This window comes from Chroicocephalus ridibundus, chromosome 7 (genome assembly GCF_963924245.1).
Source record: "Chroicocephalus ridibundus chromosome 7, bChrRid1.1, whole genome shotgun sequence".
NCBI lineage: Eukaryota > Metazoa > Chordata > Aves > Charadriiformes > Laridae > Chroicocephalus > Chroicocephalus ridibundus.
In genome coordinates, this window is record NC_086290.1 from 55106510 (window position 1) to 55118608 (window position 12099).

General features: G+C 64.6%; 3 protein-coding genes and 2 non-coding genes across 8 annotated transcripts; 1 reads left to right on the forward strand and 4 right to left on the reverse strand.

Moving 5' to 3' along the window:
• Positions 1–3349: 3349 nt before the first annotated feature.
• RPL23A (ribosomal protein L23a) lies at positions 3350–5891 on the reverse strand. Its single transcript, XM_063342271.1, has 5 exons — positions 5786–5891; positions 5125–5305; positions 4631–4807; positions 4154–4223; positions 3350–3415 (listed from the first exon to the last, which is right to left on the reverse strand). Exons 1-5 carry the CDS (start codon positions 5808–5810, stop codon positions 3401–3403), a joined length of 468 nt encoding a protein of 155 aa, XP_063198341.1. The 5' UTR covers positions 5811–5891; the 3' UTR covers positions 3350–3400.
• On the reverse strand, positions 4298–4365 carry LOC134519097 (small nucleolar RNA SNORD42). The gene has a single exon (XR_010072147.1). It is a non-coding gene; the product is annotated as a small nucleolar RNA SNORD42 (small nucleolar RNA).
• On the reverse strand, positions 4880–4952 carry LOC134519079 (small nucleolar RNA Z17). Its single transcript, XR_010072129.1, has one exon. It is a non-coding gene; the product is annotated as a small nucleolar RNA Z17 (small nucleolar RNA).
• A 219-nt stretch (positions 5892–6110) lies between the features above and the next one.
• RAB34 (RAB34, member RAS oncogene family) lies at positions 6111–9372 on the forward strand. Of its 3 annotated transcripts, none has more exons than XM_063341151.1 (11): positions 6111–6244; positions 6950–7066; positions 7158–7249; positions 7643–7708; positions 7953–8054; positions 8147–8211; positions 8300–8351; positions 8528–8609; positions 8702–8792; positions 8892–8999; positions 9091–9372. In XM_063341151.1, the coding sequence occupies exons 2-11, from the start codon at positions 7013–7015 to the stop codon at positions 9156–9158; spliced, it is 780 nt and encodes a 259-aa protein (XP_063197221.1). In that variant the 5' UTR covers positions 6111–6244; positions 6950–7012; the 3' UTR covers positions 9159–9372. The 3 variants fall into 3 exon arrangements, with proteins under 3 accessions (XP_063197221.1, XP_063197220.1, XP_063197219.1); XM_063341150.1 differs by having other exon boundaries at positions 6179–6251; XM_063341149.1 differs by lacking the exon at positions 6111–6244 and having other exon boundaries at positions 6547–7066.
• Positions 9373–9411: 39 nt separating this feature from the next.
• LOC134518404 (adenine phosphoribosyltransferase-like) lies at positions 9412–11267 on the reverse strand. Of its 2 annotated transcripts, XM_063341152.1 has the most exons (6): positions 10843–11261; positions 10558–10707; positions 10302–10395; positions 10076–10222; positions 9867–9962; positions 9425–9752 (listed from the first exon to the last, which is right to left on the reverse strand). In XM_063341152.1, the coding sequence occupies exons 2-6, from the start codon at positions 10678–10680 to the stop codon at positions 9625–9627; spliced, it is 588 nt and encodes a 195-aa protein (XP_063197222.1). In that variant the 5' UTR covers positions 10681–10707; positions 10843–11261; the 3' UTR covers positions 9425–9624. The 2 variants fall into 2 exon arrangements, with proteins under 2 accessions (XP_063197223.1, XP_063197222.1); XM_063341153.1 differs by lacking the exon at positions 9867–9962 and having other exon boundaries at positions 9412–9752; positions 10843–11267.
• Positions 11268–12099: the final 832 nt, after the last annotated feature.

Below are 12099 nucleotides of genomic sequence, written 5' to 3' on the forward strand. Positions count from 1 at the left end.
GTTGGGGGGAGGATGGTGAGGGGGACAGGGGCATGGGAAAGGCTGTGCCGCCATTCCCGGCAAAGGGCTGGCGGTCCTCAGGGAGGGAGGGCACATTTCTGCCACTTGCTATTTCTAGGGACCCTCTGGGGATGCCCTCAAGCCTGCTGGGTCCTACCAGCCCAGCTGCATCATGCTGAGCCTTGAATAGCCAGACCCTGTCCCTCCCCATGGATGGCTCGCGCTCTGCTCCTTCCTCCTCACTCATCGGCTCTTCCAGAGACCCAGGGCTGTGCAGGGAGCAGGGGAAGGGAGCCAGGAGAGGTATGGAGCCTTGCTTCAGTCCCTGACCTGCCTGTCTCCGGCCTGGCGGCGAGGTGGCTGGCAGGGCTGCGTGACTCACCCGGCAGCCACGTGAAGTGGAGCTGGCATGGGAAAACCGTTTGAGGCCACGGGCTTTTCCTGGAAGACTGCTGCATGTTCGCATCCCCCCCGGAGCGACCTCCACCGGCACAGCGCAGCTCCAGCCCCCTGCGAAAGTGCTGGACCCTCTCCTGCAGCGGCAGGACCAAGCTGCCCCCAGCAGCCCCCCCAGAGAGGTGGGAGGAGAGAGGGGGGTTCAGTTCCCCCCGGGGGAGCGGGGCTAGAACCGGCCCAGCCGGTCCTGCAGAGCACCAGAGCATTGGGAAGGCAAATCCTGCTCCGGGATCATACCAGACTGGCAGAGAGCAGTGGGGTTTAGAGGGACTCCTGCCCAGCCCCTGCTCCGGGGCAGGATCCATCCTACCAACCCTACCGCCAGCCCAGCTCAGGCAGAGACAGGCGCTGCAGTTGAAATAAACTGGTGATTAAGTGGAAGCGGTGGGGGGAGATCTCCCTCCCTCCCTCCAGAGAGCCGGGAAACACCCCAAGGAGCTGGGATCCTGCCAGTGCTCCCCGGCACACACCGCCGCCACCGTGACGGGCGCAAGGGGTGCGTGCCGGGAACAGCCTGGCAGCCAGAGCGGAGATGTGATACTCAGGACGCTGCGTGGGCAGGGAACTGCGCCAGCTTCAAACCCGCTGCCTCGCCCTGTCCTCGCTCAAAGCGGAGCTCAGTCCCGGCAGGGCACAGCCTTACCCTCAGCAGCACATCTCGAGGGCTACGCATCTTCCCAGCCACGGCTTAAACCCCGTTGCCTCTGTGCACCGACTCCATCTGCAAATAGCCCACACAATCAGCCCAAATCTTAGTTTCTTCTCACCCAGATCGCCATGCTTTTCCCCTTCTTGCCTGCATGGAGCAGACACGGCTCTGCCCCAGCAGGCCGCAGGCTCGGGGGTACCAGCCCACGCTCCAACGGCCCTTCCAGCAGCGTGGAAGGGTCAGGCATGACAAAGCTTCCCAAAACAAGGAGCCTAACTCCTGCCCTGGCTTCCAGCTGGAGCATCTCCCAGCAGCGCTGGCTGGGATGGGGCAGCTGTGGGTCGGGCTGGCTGCCAGCCCCGGAGCGAGAGGTAAGCGTGGGGAAGTGAAGTGCCAGAAGGCAGCAGCCGCTGAGCTAAGTTGAGGCAGGGTCAGGGCAGACTGCAAGTCATGCTGATGTGAAAACCCTCCCCAGCCTCCACGCTGCGGCACGTACCTGCACACAGAGCCCCGCCTGCAGCGGCTCATCCCCTTCCCCAGCTGCGCTCAGGCCAAGGGCAAGAGTTGGGTTGATGCCCTCAGATGATGCCAGCAGAACATCAGGCCCAACCCCGGGAGGGAGCCAGGCTGTCCCAGGTCTTCCCACCACCCATCTCCCAGCAGGAAAAGCTGCCTGTTTTTCAGCCTCATCTGTCCCCGCACAACTTGCCAACAGCCCTGGCTCTCTGAGTTTCAAGCCCCTGACCCGGGCTTGGACAGGGCGAGGGGTGAGAGCCCAGGTTCTGGCCTGTGCCCAGGGTGCAACAGAGCTCTGCGCAGCACGCACGATCAGGAGGGACCAGCACCCAGGGAAGCAGCAGTTTCTCACCCCTTGCAGCAGGCAGGCAGCATCTCCTGCCTCCCCTCCCAGCCCAGCATCCCACAGGGCCCAGAAAGAAAGGGGGTGCTTCCAGGCAGCCCCCACATCCAACCCCAGTTTCAGAAGCAGGCTGGCAGCCCCTAAGGCGAGCACATGAACTGCGATGCCCAGAGCCTCTGTCCTCGGAGAGGGCAAGGGTGCGATGGCAGCTGGCCTCTCCGCACCACCACCACAGCCCCTGGTCCTCCCACACGTACAGCCTGCCCGGTGCCTCCGCATCACCCTCCCATCGCAGGCAGCTTGCCATGTACCTGGCAGATCCAGACGGACTTCACCACCTGTGAGCCACAGGCAAAGAGTCTCAAGCCAAGGGCCACACGACCCAGCACAGATCTCCACCCCACAGCCCCCAAGAGCAGCAGCAATCAGGACAACTCCTCCTTTCTATCATCACCTTCACAAACCACCACCCCAGGAACCCACCACCCTCTTCAAGAGGCTCGAAGGAACCGTGTCCCACCGCCCAAGAGCTCAATTACCCCAATCAACATTTGGTCACAGCTTTTACCATCTCAGTTAGGTGTAACTACATACTTAAGATCAAGTACCCCCGAAGGCTTATCTGTACTTCGCCTCCATTCCCTGCCCACCCAGCACTCCACACTCTTGTGACTCTCCAAGCGCTCTGAAAAGCTGGTTTAATCTACAAATTTGAGGAAGCAACACACTGCTGAGGCAGCAACAGCAGCTAGTTTGGGAACAGCCCTGCTGAGGGTTGTGAACCCCGTGAGGTTACAGGCAACACAACCAGGAACAGCGTCAGGGAACTCAGGCTGCGATTCGCATGCTGCAGCGTTGAGGAGTAGGGATGGTGTCAGAAAAAAACCACAAAGCCCCTGCGACAGCATTAGCTTGAGGACCTTGTCAAGTGAAGCTTTGCAGCGTCAGCAAACAGCTGATACGCTGGGAAAAATGGTGCGACACTCAGCTTGTGCCAGATGTGAACCATAAACAGGTTTTTGTTGTGGTTCCTACCTACCTCCTGGGCACTCATCAGCCTGTGGTATGCTCCAGAAGGAAACTATGTAGGACACGAAGAACACTGATCACAAACACATGCTAATTACAGGGGGCAACAAAATGCAGGATACCAGAGGTCTCGGGTAAGCAGAAATATTTGAGATTTGGGGCAGTGTCACCTCATGTTTACTGACAACCAGGGGAGGGACCCTCGCGGAGCAGTCGGCTCTGCCCGCCTAGTACCAGGCTACAGTAGGCAGGAAGGATGGAGGGAGGAAGCCCTTTACTGAAAGGAAGCCCCAGAAGTTTCCTGGGCACTCTCTTTCACACAGGCCATGCTGTCACAAACCACAAGAGCCCCTCAGTGGTGTCACAGGGTTTATTATCCTGTCTGTACAGTCCTCAGTAGACGCAGTTTAGATGATTCCAATCTGGAAGGAAGCAAAGCATGTTAAAACAGATGTTACGGTGGCAGAAAGGCACAACCTCCACCACAAGCCACCACTGCCGGGGCTGCATCTCCCCAGGATTCCTGTCCTCCAAGGCGCCTTCCTCCCAGACCTGCCCGAGTACCTTACACAACCGCTTCAAACATTTACTCCTTGGTGGCCCCTGTGCTAGTCCACAGCCACATTCCCCTGCTCCAATACGTACCACCGCTGCCTCCTGTCTGCCTCAGCCCCATCGAGGACTGAACTGCCTGCTGCTTCCAGCCACCTGTACAGCACAAGGCCCTCCTTCACCCAGGCCGGAAGCACAGCAATGCCCCAGAATAATTTCCCCCATTAAATGAGCTGCCAACAGCACTAGCCAAGAACACCATTAGGACAAACGCTGCGTCAACCCAGAAGCTGCAGGGCAGTTTCTGCATCCTCCCCAATAATGCTCTGGAGCTCCTGTAGTCCTGTGGAATGGAGCCCCTCCCTGGTGGGGTTGAAGAACAGCAGCAACTCTCTCTCTAACTTTTCCCACCTAACTTCATGATCTCCCAGGCAGAATTGTGTTTTGCTAGACAACGCAGCCTTGTTTCTGAACACTTGGATCCTGTCTTAACTACAAGGACACTCCACAGTGCTTGAAGCACAAGTACCTCACCTGTACTCCAGGAAGAGCAGACGGCACAGGAGATAGAAGACAAAGGGAGCTGCAAAGTTTCAAAGATTTCTCACCTTGTTGGCTACATCCAGCGCATCGTAATCTGGAGCCAGTCGGACATAAGCCTTCTTCTCCCCATCAGGCCTAGAGAGGAACAGGAGACATCAGTACAGAGGCAACAACTTCTCCCACCTGCTCCACTCTCCTTTTATAGCAGTGTGCATCAGTGGTTCCTTTGGAAACATCACTTTACTCAGTGGTAAAAAAATGTTCACATCATTTGCACAAGACTCCCTGGGTTTAGAAGAGCTCGCCGATGAAGCCGACCCTCCGGTCTGCCAACATTTACCACTTCCCCTAAGATGTGCTCAGTCACAAGCTGCATTTCTCAAAACTTTAACACTGAAAGCGCTTCAGAGTTTAATCCCACACCTCCTGAGAGTACCCACAACTGCTGAAACTCACACGTGTTCCCATGTTCTGCCAAAAGCCACTCCGGGCTCTTGAAGCATCTCACACCCACCAGTGACATATTTTTCCCCTCTTCTCACCTAATCAATGTGTTGACCTTGGCCACATCGATATCATACAGCTTCTTGACAGCCTGTTTGATCTGGTGCTTGTTTGCCTTGACATCGACGATGAAAACCAGAGTATTGTTATCCTCTATCTTCTTCATTGCTGACTCTGTGGTCAAAGGGAACTTGATAATGGCATAATGGTCCAGCCTGCAGGAGAGAGACCCTGTGGTTAACAGGAGGCTGGCAGAAGCCGTCCCTGCACTCAGAGGCTTTCTTTGGGGTGCATCAGTTGGAATAAAAGTTCTAATCATGAACTCTCAGGCTTTGGTCGCATGAAATCATCACCTGCACCCCCAACACCCACCACTCTGCCACCGTGTGGGCTCAGCTCCCAAGGCAGCACACTGGCAAGGTGTCACCCTGGGACCTGCAGTGAGACACAGGTACCCACAGGAGCCCACACATGGGGTTGCCTCCACCCCACAAGCCTTGCAGCAGGGCAGAGCCCAACACCCCACACGTACTTGTTTCTCCGTGGGGCGCTTTTACGGGGGTACTTGGGCTGCCGGTGCAGTCGCAGGGTCTTGGGCCTGCGGAAGGTGGGCGATGTGCGGATCTTCTTCTTCTTGTGACTGTGTACCCCCTTCAGGACGGCCTTCTTGGCCTTCAGCGCCTTAGCCTTCGCCTCTGTCTTCGGAGGCACAGCTATAACGACAGCTCAGTCAGCACAAGTAGGTTCTGCAGGACCAGTATGCTCCCCTGCCCGCCCCAACGGGCCACGGCTTCTCCTGCCACGCAACTCAAGGAACACCACCTCCCCAAGCGGTCCATGGTCTCATCCAGCCAAGACCAACCCCATAATGCCCAATGCGCTTGAAGCTTCCCCCTCCCCGCCTCTAAACAAACCTCGCGCCTCACCAGCGAGGGAACTCGTTTCCTCCCCACCCCCCTCACTCCCCCCAGAGTCCGAGTGGGGCCCACCCTCCCTCAGACAACCGGGCTGGGCCCGCCGCCGCAGGCCTCCCCACGTGCCCGCGGCCGAGCATCGGGCTCCAAACCTCCCTCTCCCCCGACACCGCTCAGCCCGCACCCCCCCCCCCGGCCTACACCCGCACCCCGGGGGACACCACAGCACGATATTCCCCCGCTCCGGCCCACACAGACCCCGCCGCCCCCAACCCTCACCCTCCTTCTTCGCCTTGGGCGCCATCTTGGCCAGGCGGAAGCCGAAAGGGGCTTCCCGCCCCGCACCGCAGGGCCTTATAGCCCTAAATCTCGCGAGACATCTCCGCTCCAACTCTCGCGATACCTCGGGGAACGCCGGGAATGGTAGTACCCCCTAACAGCCTCCCCTGCGCATGCGCAGATGCGCCACCATCGCCCCGCAAGGCCTCATGGGAGTTGTAGTCCTGAGCGCCGCGGGCCCCCCCACCCGCCCCGACGGCGGGGGATCGGGATGAGCCCCGGTGTTTGGGGAGATTATCGGGGTCCCGTCGGGTGGGAAGCAACGCAGTGGCCCAGCCCCGGAGGAACCGGCGTCCTGGCCCCTCCCCCGTCCCCGAAGGGGGGACGGGGGAGGGGCCAGGACGCCGGTTCCTCCGGGGCTGGGCGTGCAGCGCCGAGCACCGCTACCGGAGCCGGGAGGTTCGCGGTAACACACACCCCACCTCCCACCCCCCCCCCATATTCCCCCGCGGAGGGGACTTGGCCGTGGACCGGGATGCAGTGGGGGGGACGTGCTTTTGGGGGGGCGGTGGGGGACAGGCACACGGGGGGGGGGAGCGGTAGGACACGGGGAGGGTGGGAGACGGGGACAAGCACGGGAGGGGACGTGGGGAGCCGTGAGACACGGGGACAGCCGTGGGGATGGGCGGGACACCGATACGGGCACGCTCGGGGAGACGGGGACGGAGGTGGGGGACATGGGGAGAGCCACGCTCGGGGATGTGGGGGACCGGTGGGACATGGGGACAGCCGTGCGCTGGGATGCTACACCCGGGACGTGGGGACATGGGGACAGCGGTACCCGGGGGTGCAGGGACGTGGCGATGGATGGGGACAGCCATACCCTGGGGATGCCACGGTCGGGATGTGGGGACGGCTGGGACAAGGGGACAGGCGTGCACAGGGATGTAGGGATGACTGGGACACGGGGACGGCTGGGACACGTGGACAGCTGCACCCCAGGGTGTGGGGACAGCCACATTTGGGGACCTCGGGGTGACTGGGACACGGGGACAGCCATGCTTGGGGACACCGGGACAGCCGTGTTCCGGGATGCTGTGCATGGGGACGTGGGGACAACTGGGACACGGGGACATCGCCACTCCCTGCTCCCTCTGTCCCCAGGCTTTGCGGTGGCTCTCGTCCAGTCCCCGCTCACCCCGGCCACCCAGGCGGCCCCGCGGGACGATGAACGTGCTGGCTCCGGTCCGCAGGGACAGGGTCATCGCCGACCTGCCCCCGGTGAGCAGGCAGGGGGGACACACACCGGTCCGGGGGTGGCCTCGCCGAGCCCCGTGCTCACACCGGTGTCCCCTCTTTGTCCCCCCACCAGTGTTTTCGGAAGGAGGCCGCCCTGCACGCCCGCCCTGCCTTCCACCCCACGGTGGCCAGCGCTTGCCAGGAGCAGCGGACGGGCACCGTGGGGTGAGTCCGGGCGGTGATTTGGGGACCTCAGGGTTGGGGGGATGAAGGTGACGAGGGTCCCACGGCCCCACCGGCCCCGGGTGGGGGTCCCCCGGCGCGGGCGCCGCGTGGCTGCCGGCGCTGCCCGTGTGCCGAGCCCTGCGTCACGGCGCAGGAATGCAGCGCGGGGGGAAGGCGGGGGTCCGGGCTGCGGCTGGCGGTGGGGTGGGAGAGACGGGCTGCAGGGCGCTGCTGGACACGGGGTGGTGGGTGGGCGGGGGGGGCTGCGGGGTGACAGCCCCACACACCGCCACCCCACGAACCCCCCTGCCCGTGGGGCTGGCCGGGGGAGGGGGGCAGACGGGGAGCCCCCCCCAGCCCCGTTGAGCGGCCGTGCGTCCCCCTGCCCTGCAGGTTCAAGATCTCCAAGATCATCGTGGTGGGGGACCTCTCGGTGGGGAAGACCTGCCTGATCAACCGGTAACAGGAACACCCCCCCCCCCGGAGAGATTCTTGGGGGCGGGTGGGGGGCAAGGGAAGAGACACTCCCCCCCCCCCCCCAAAAAGGGCAGCAGCACCTTGGGCTGAGCTGGGCTCCAGCTGGACTCTGGTGCTGGGCATCTCCCCATCTCCTGGCGTGGGGGGCGCTGAGCCCCCAGGGGTGGGGTCTGGGGGGGGGGGGCAGTCTGGGGGCTGCTGACACCCATCTGTTCCCCCCCCCCAGCTTTTGCAAAGACACCTTCGATAAGAACTACAAGGCGACCATCGGGGTGGATTTCGAGATGGAGCGGTTCGAGGTGCTGGGGGTGCCCTTCAGCCTGCAGCTGTGAGTAGGTGACAGTGTCCCCCCCGCTGCCCCCTGCGCACCCCTGCGGCCCCCCCGCCTCACCTCCCGTACCCCCCCCCCCCTCCTTCAAGGTGGGACACGGCCGGCCAGGAGCGCTTCAAGTGCATCGCCTCCACCTACTACCGGGGAGCGCAAGGTGAGGTCCCCACCATGTCCCACCACACCGCGGGGACACACCGTCTGTCCCCGTCCCCATCTCACTCCTCCTTTCCCCCCCTCCCCAGCCATCGTCATCGTCTTCGACGTCAACGACGTGGCATCCCTGGAGCACACGCGGTAGGTGACACGTGGCCAAGGGCCTCGGGTGGGACTGGGGACAAGGGCGGGGGGGGTGGTGGGGCTGGATGGAGAGGTGGGAGCCGGGCAGGAGGACACGTGGCTGCTGGCGACGCTGCGGTGCGCGAGCAAGAGGGCAGCGCTCGGCCACCGGCCGGTGACAGTGGCCCCCGCAGGCAGTGGCTGGCTGATGCCCTGAAGGAGAACGACCCATCCAACGTCATCCTCTTCTTGGTGGGCTCCAAGAAGGACCTGAGCGTGAGTGTGTCCCCCCTTCCCATGGGCTCCCTGTGCCCCGGTTGGGGGGGGTCGTCCCCGCCACCCGCCCACCCCCCCGGCTCGGTTGGCAGACGCCGGCGCAGTACAGCCTGATGGAGAAGGATGCTCTGAAGGTGGCCCAGGAGATGCAGGCGGAGTATTGGGCTGTCTCCTCGCTCACCGGTGGGTCCCTGGCCGGGTGGGGGGGCGGGGGGAGGAATGCGGACCCCCACTGTCCGTCTGGCTGAGGGGACGCTGAGGGGGTGTCGTCCCGCGGGGCAGGGGAGAACGTGCGGGATTTCTTCTTCCGCGTGGCGGCACTGACCTTCGAGAGCAGCGTGCTGGCCGAGCTGGAGCGCAGCAGCGCCCGCAAGATCGGCGACACCGTGCGTGAGTACCCCCGGCCGGCCCCGCGCGGGTGCCCCCCAACCTTACCCCCCGCCTCTACCCTCCCCCCCCTCCCACCCCTCTGTCCCCCCAGGCATCAGCAGCAACGAGAGCGACCTGTACCTGTCGGCACCCCGCAAGAAACCCAAGTGCTGCCAGTGAGGCCCCCCCCGGCTGCGCTCACACCTCTGGACCAAAGAGGGGTGGCCCCGGCCGGCCCCGAGGAGCTGCCCCCGGCCCCCCCGGCCCCCCCACCTGCCCAGGCACCCACAGCCGGGGCGGGCAGGAGCGCCCGTGCGGCTGCCTTAGCTATGCAAACCCAGGTACCGCTTGCAGGGGGAGATGCCCCCGGGCTCCCGTTTTTCTTAATAAAACTTTTTTTATGCTTTTTAAGAAAAGCGTGAGGCTGGGGGGTCAGGGATGGCTGCGGCTCCCCCTGCCCCCCAAGCAGCCCCCCAGGCTTGCGGGCCGGCAGGAGGATGGAGCCATGGGAGGGGTGAGCGTCTTGGCTAGGGTGAAAGCCAAACTGGGTGGGGGATGCCCCGGGGCATCCCTGCCCCGAAGAGCTGGCAGCCCTGCGCCCCGCGGGGGGGACACGGTGTGTGTGTGGGGGGGTGGCAGCCCCATGTCAGTCCCAGCCGAACTGGTGGCGGTCGAAGCGGGGCTGCAGGATGGGGGGGACGCAGTGGGCACACTTGTAGCGCTCCCGGATCCACCGCCCGCCCTCGCTGTCCTCGATGCAGATGGCGGCAACACCTGCGGGACAAGGCCGGGGGGACGCTCAGCGACCAACCGCCGCGGGGTACGGGGACAACGCTCCCACTGCAGCCACGGGTGCACCCCGGGGTGCCCCTGTACCCCCCCTCCTACCTGCCACGACCCCCCCCAGCCGCTCCACCAGCTGGATGGCCGCTCGCATGGTGCCCCCGGTTTCCACCCACTGGTCCACCAGGAGGATGCGCAGACCTGGGAGGGGGCAGAGGCTGCGGCTGAGTGCCCGCTGCCCGCGGTGGCAGCGCACCCCCCACCCCCCCACCCCCCACCCCCCCCCCGTTAATGGGGGCACCCCGCTGTCTCACCCGGCGAGATGGCATCAGTGCGGACCTCCATCACCTTCTCTCGGCCCGAGTAGTCGGTGTAGGGCTGCGCCAGCGTCTGCACGCAGAGGTGCCCGGCTTTGCGGATGGCCAGGAAGCCTTTCTGCAGCACGGCGGCGGCGGCAGCGCCTGGAGGCGGGCACGGCACCGTCAGGTCCCCCGGGGGATGAGGGATGGCTACCCTGGGCTCACCCACATCCCCGCTCACCCAGGATGAAGCCCATGGCGTCGATACCGGCCACCATGTCGATGGGGTCTCCCTGGAAGGGCTGCAGCAGGTCGCCCACGCAGTCCTGCAGGCCCTGGGGAGAGAGCGGAGGTGCTGGGTGCCTGCAGCCCATCGTGGCCACCTGCAGCCCGTGGGCCGGTGCCCGTGGGCACGGTCGGGTGCCCTGAGGGCCCCGCAGAGCTGCAGCCCACCCGGCCACCCCTGCGGGTGCCCTCCAGCCCCGGGCGCTGTGTACTTGCGGGTGGCAGTAGAGCCGGGAGGGGTCCAGCCAGGCGTAGTTGCGACCCTTGACGTTGGGGGCCATCAGCGCCAGGTACCAGCCCTTCTCTCGGGTGGTGGGGACATGGCACAGGTCCATGCGCGGGGACCACCGGCGCTGCGAGCACTGAGCATGTAACTGGGGTGAGATTCCCCACCTGCAGGGCTCCCCGCGGCTCGATGCCCCCCCACCTTCCCCATCCGCCCCCCACTCCCGAGGTGGGCACCCTGGGATCCCAGCGCGCCCGGGTCGGCTCCGTACCTGGGTGCCGGCGGCGAGGCTGAGCCGAGCGGGACCGTCACGGGGAGCGTCACAGACAGCAACAGCTGAGAGGGGGCAGCCACCGCGGCGCTGGGCCCCCGCCAGCACCCTCGGCCAGCCGGGACCTGGGCTGGTGCCAGGCGGGGACGGCAATGTGTCCCCACCAGGCTCTGCTGTCCCAGCCAAGCGGTTGCGTGGTGGGGAGCACCGGGGCTGGGGCGTCCCCAGCACCCAGCCGCCTGCACCAGCGGTGCCTGGGAGCGGTGCGGGCGGCACGGTGCCCTTGGCACCCTGTGGATGGAAGGGTCAGCAAGGCAGGGTGATGCTCAGGGGGCAACCCCGTGGTCTTTGGGGTCTTGGGCAGCGCAAAGGAACTTCTGAAGCCACGCATGTCCCCGTTGGAGTGTCCAGGCACTGTCCTGCCCTGCTGAGTGCTGGCTCCTTGGCCACCCAGTGTACCGGAGCCGTGTCCAGATTGCCAATGGGCTTCGTGGCCGGGGAGCCAGCCAAGGGGGCGAGCCCTGGCAGCCGCGCTGGGAGCTGCCAGGCGCCTGTGGGCTGCCAGCCCCGGCTGGGCACGGAGCACTGGGGCTGCCCCTGTGAAAGGCACCGCGGGGCATCCATGGAAAGGGGACATGGGGCCACAGCAGTGGGAGAGGGATATGGGGCCAGAGCCATGGTATGGGGACATAAGGCCACAGGGAGCATCCATGGGATGGGGCACGAGGCCACAGGCAGCATCTCTAGGATGGGACATGGGGCTGCAGGCAGCATCTGTGGGATGGGGACACATGATGGGCAGGGAGCGTCCGTGGGAAGGGAGAGGGGGCTGCAGGGAGCACCCGTGGGATGGGACATGGGGCTGCAGAGAGCACCCGTGGGATGGGGACATGGGGCAGCAGGGAGCATCCATGGGATGGGGGCACGGGGCAGCAGGGAGCATCCATAGGATAGGGCACGGGGCTGTAGGGAGCATCCATGGGATGGGGACACGGGGCTGCAGGGAGCATCCATGGGCCGGGATGTGGGGCTGCAGGGAGCATCCATGGGATGGGGACACGGGGCTGCAGGGAGCATCTATGGGCCGGGATGTGGGGCTGCAGGGAGCATCCATGGGATGGGACACGGGGCTGCAGGGAGCATCCATGGGCCGGGATGTGGGGCTGCAGGGAGCATCCATGGGATGGGACACGGGGCTGCAGGGAGCATCCATGGGCCGGGATGTGGGGCTGCAGGGAGCATCCATGGGATGGGACA

Bases quoted from the DNA above. Each gene is read 5' to 3' on its own strand.
- RAB34 (XM_063341149.1), top strand. From the start codon at position 6,878: ATGCTGTGCATGGGGACGTGGGGACAACTGGGACACGGGGACATCGCC. The intron at 7,709-7,952 runs GTAACAGGAACA...CCCCCCCCCCAG, and splicing joins AAGACCTGCCTGATCAACCG to CTTTTGCAAAGACACCTTCG. The intron at 9,000-9,090 runs GTGAGTACCCCC...CTGTCCCCCCAG, and splicing joins CAAGATCGGCGACACCGTGC to GCATCAGCAGCAACGAGAGC.
- RPL23A (XM_063342271.1), bottom strand. From the start codon at position 5,810: ATGGCGCCCAAGGCGAAGAAGGAGG. The intron at 4,808-5,124 runs GTACGTGTGGGG...TCTCTCCTGCAG, and splicing joins AGCGCCCCACGGAGAAACAA to GCTGGACCATTATGCCATTA. The intron at 4,224-4,630 runs GTGAGAAGAGGG...GTTCCTCTCTAG, and splicing joins AAGGTCAACACATTGATTAG to GCCTGATGGGGAGAAGAAGG.
- LOC134518404 (XM_063341152.1), bottom strand. From the start codon at position 10,680: ATGGACCTGTGCCATGTCCCCACCACCCGAGAGAAGGGCTGGTACCTG. The intron at 10,396-10,557 runs GTACACAGCGCC...CTCTCTCCCCAG, and splicing joins GGCTCTACTGCCACCCGCAA to GGCCTGCAGGACTGCGTGGG. The intron at 9,753-9,866 runs GTAGGAGGGGGG...CTTGTCCCGCAG, and splicing joins GCTGGGGGGGGTCGTGGCAG to GTGTTGCCGCCATCTGCATC.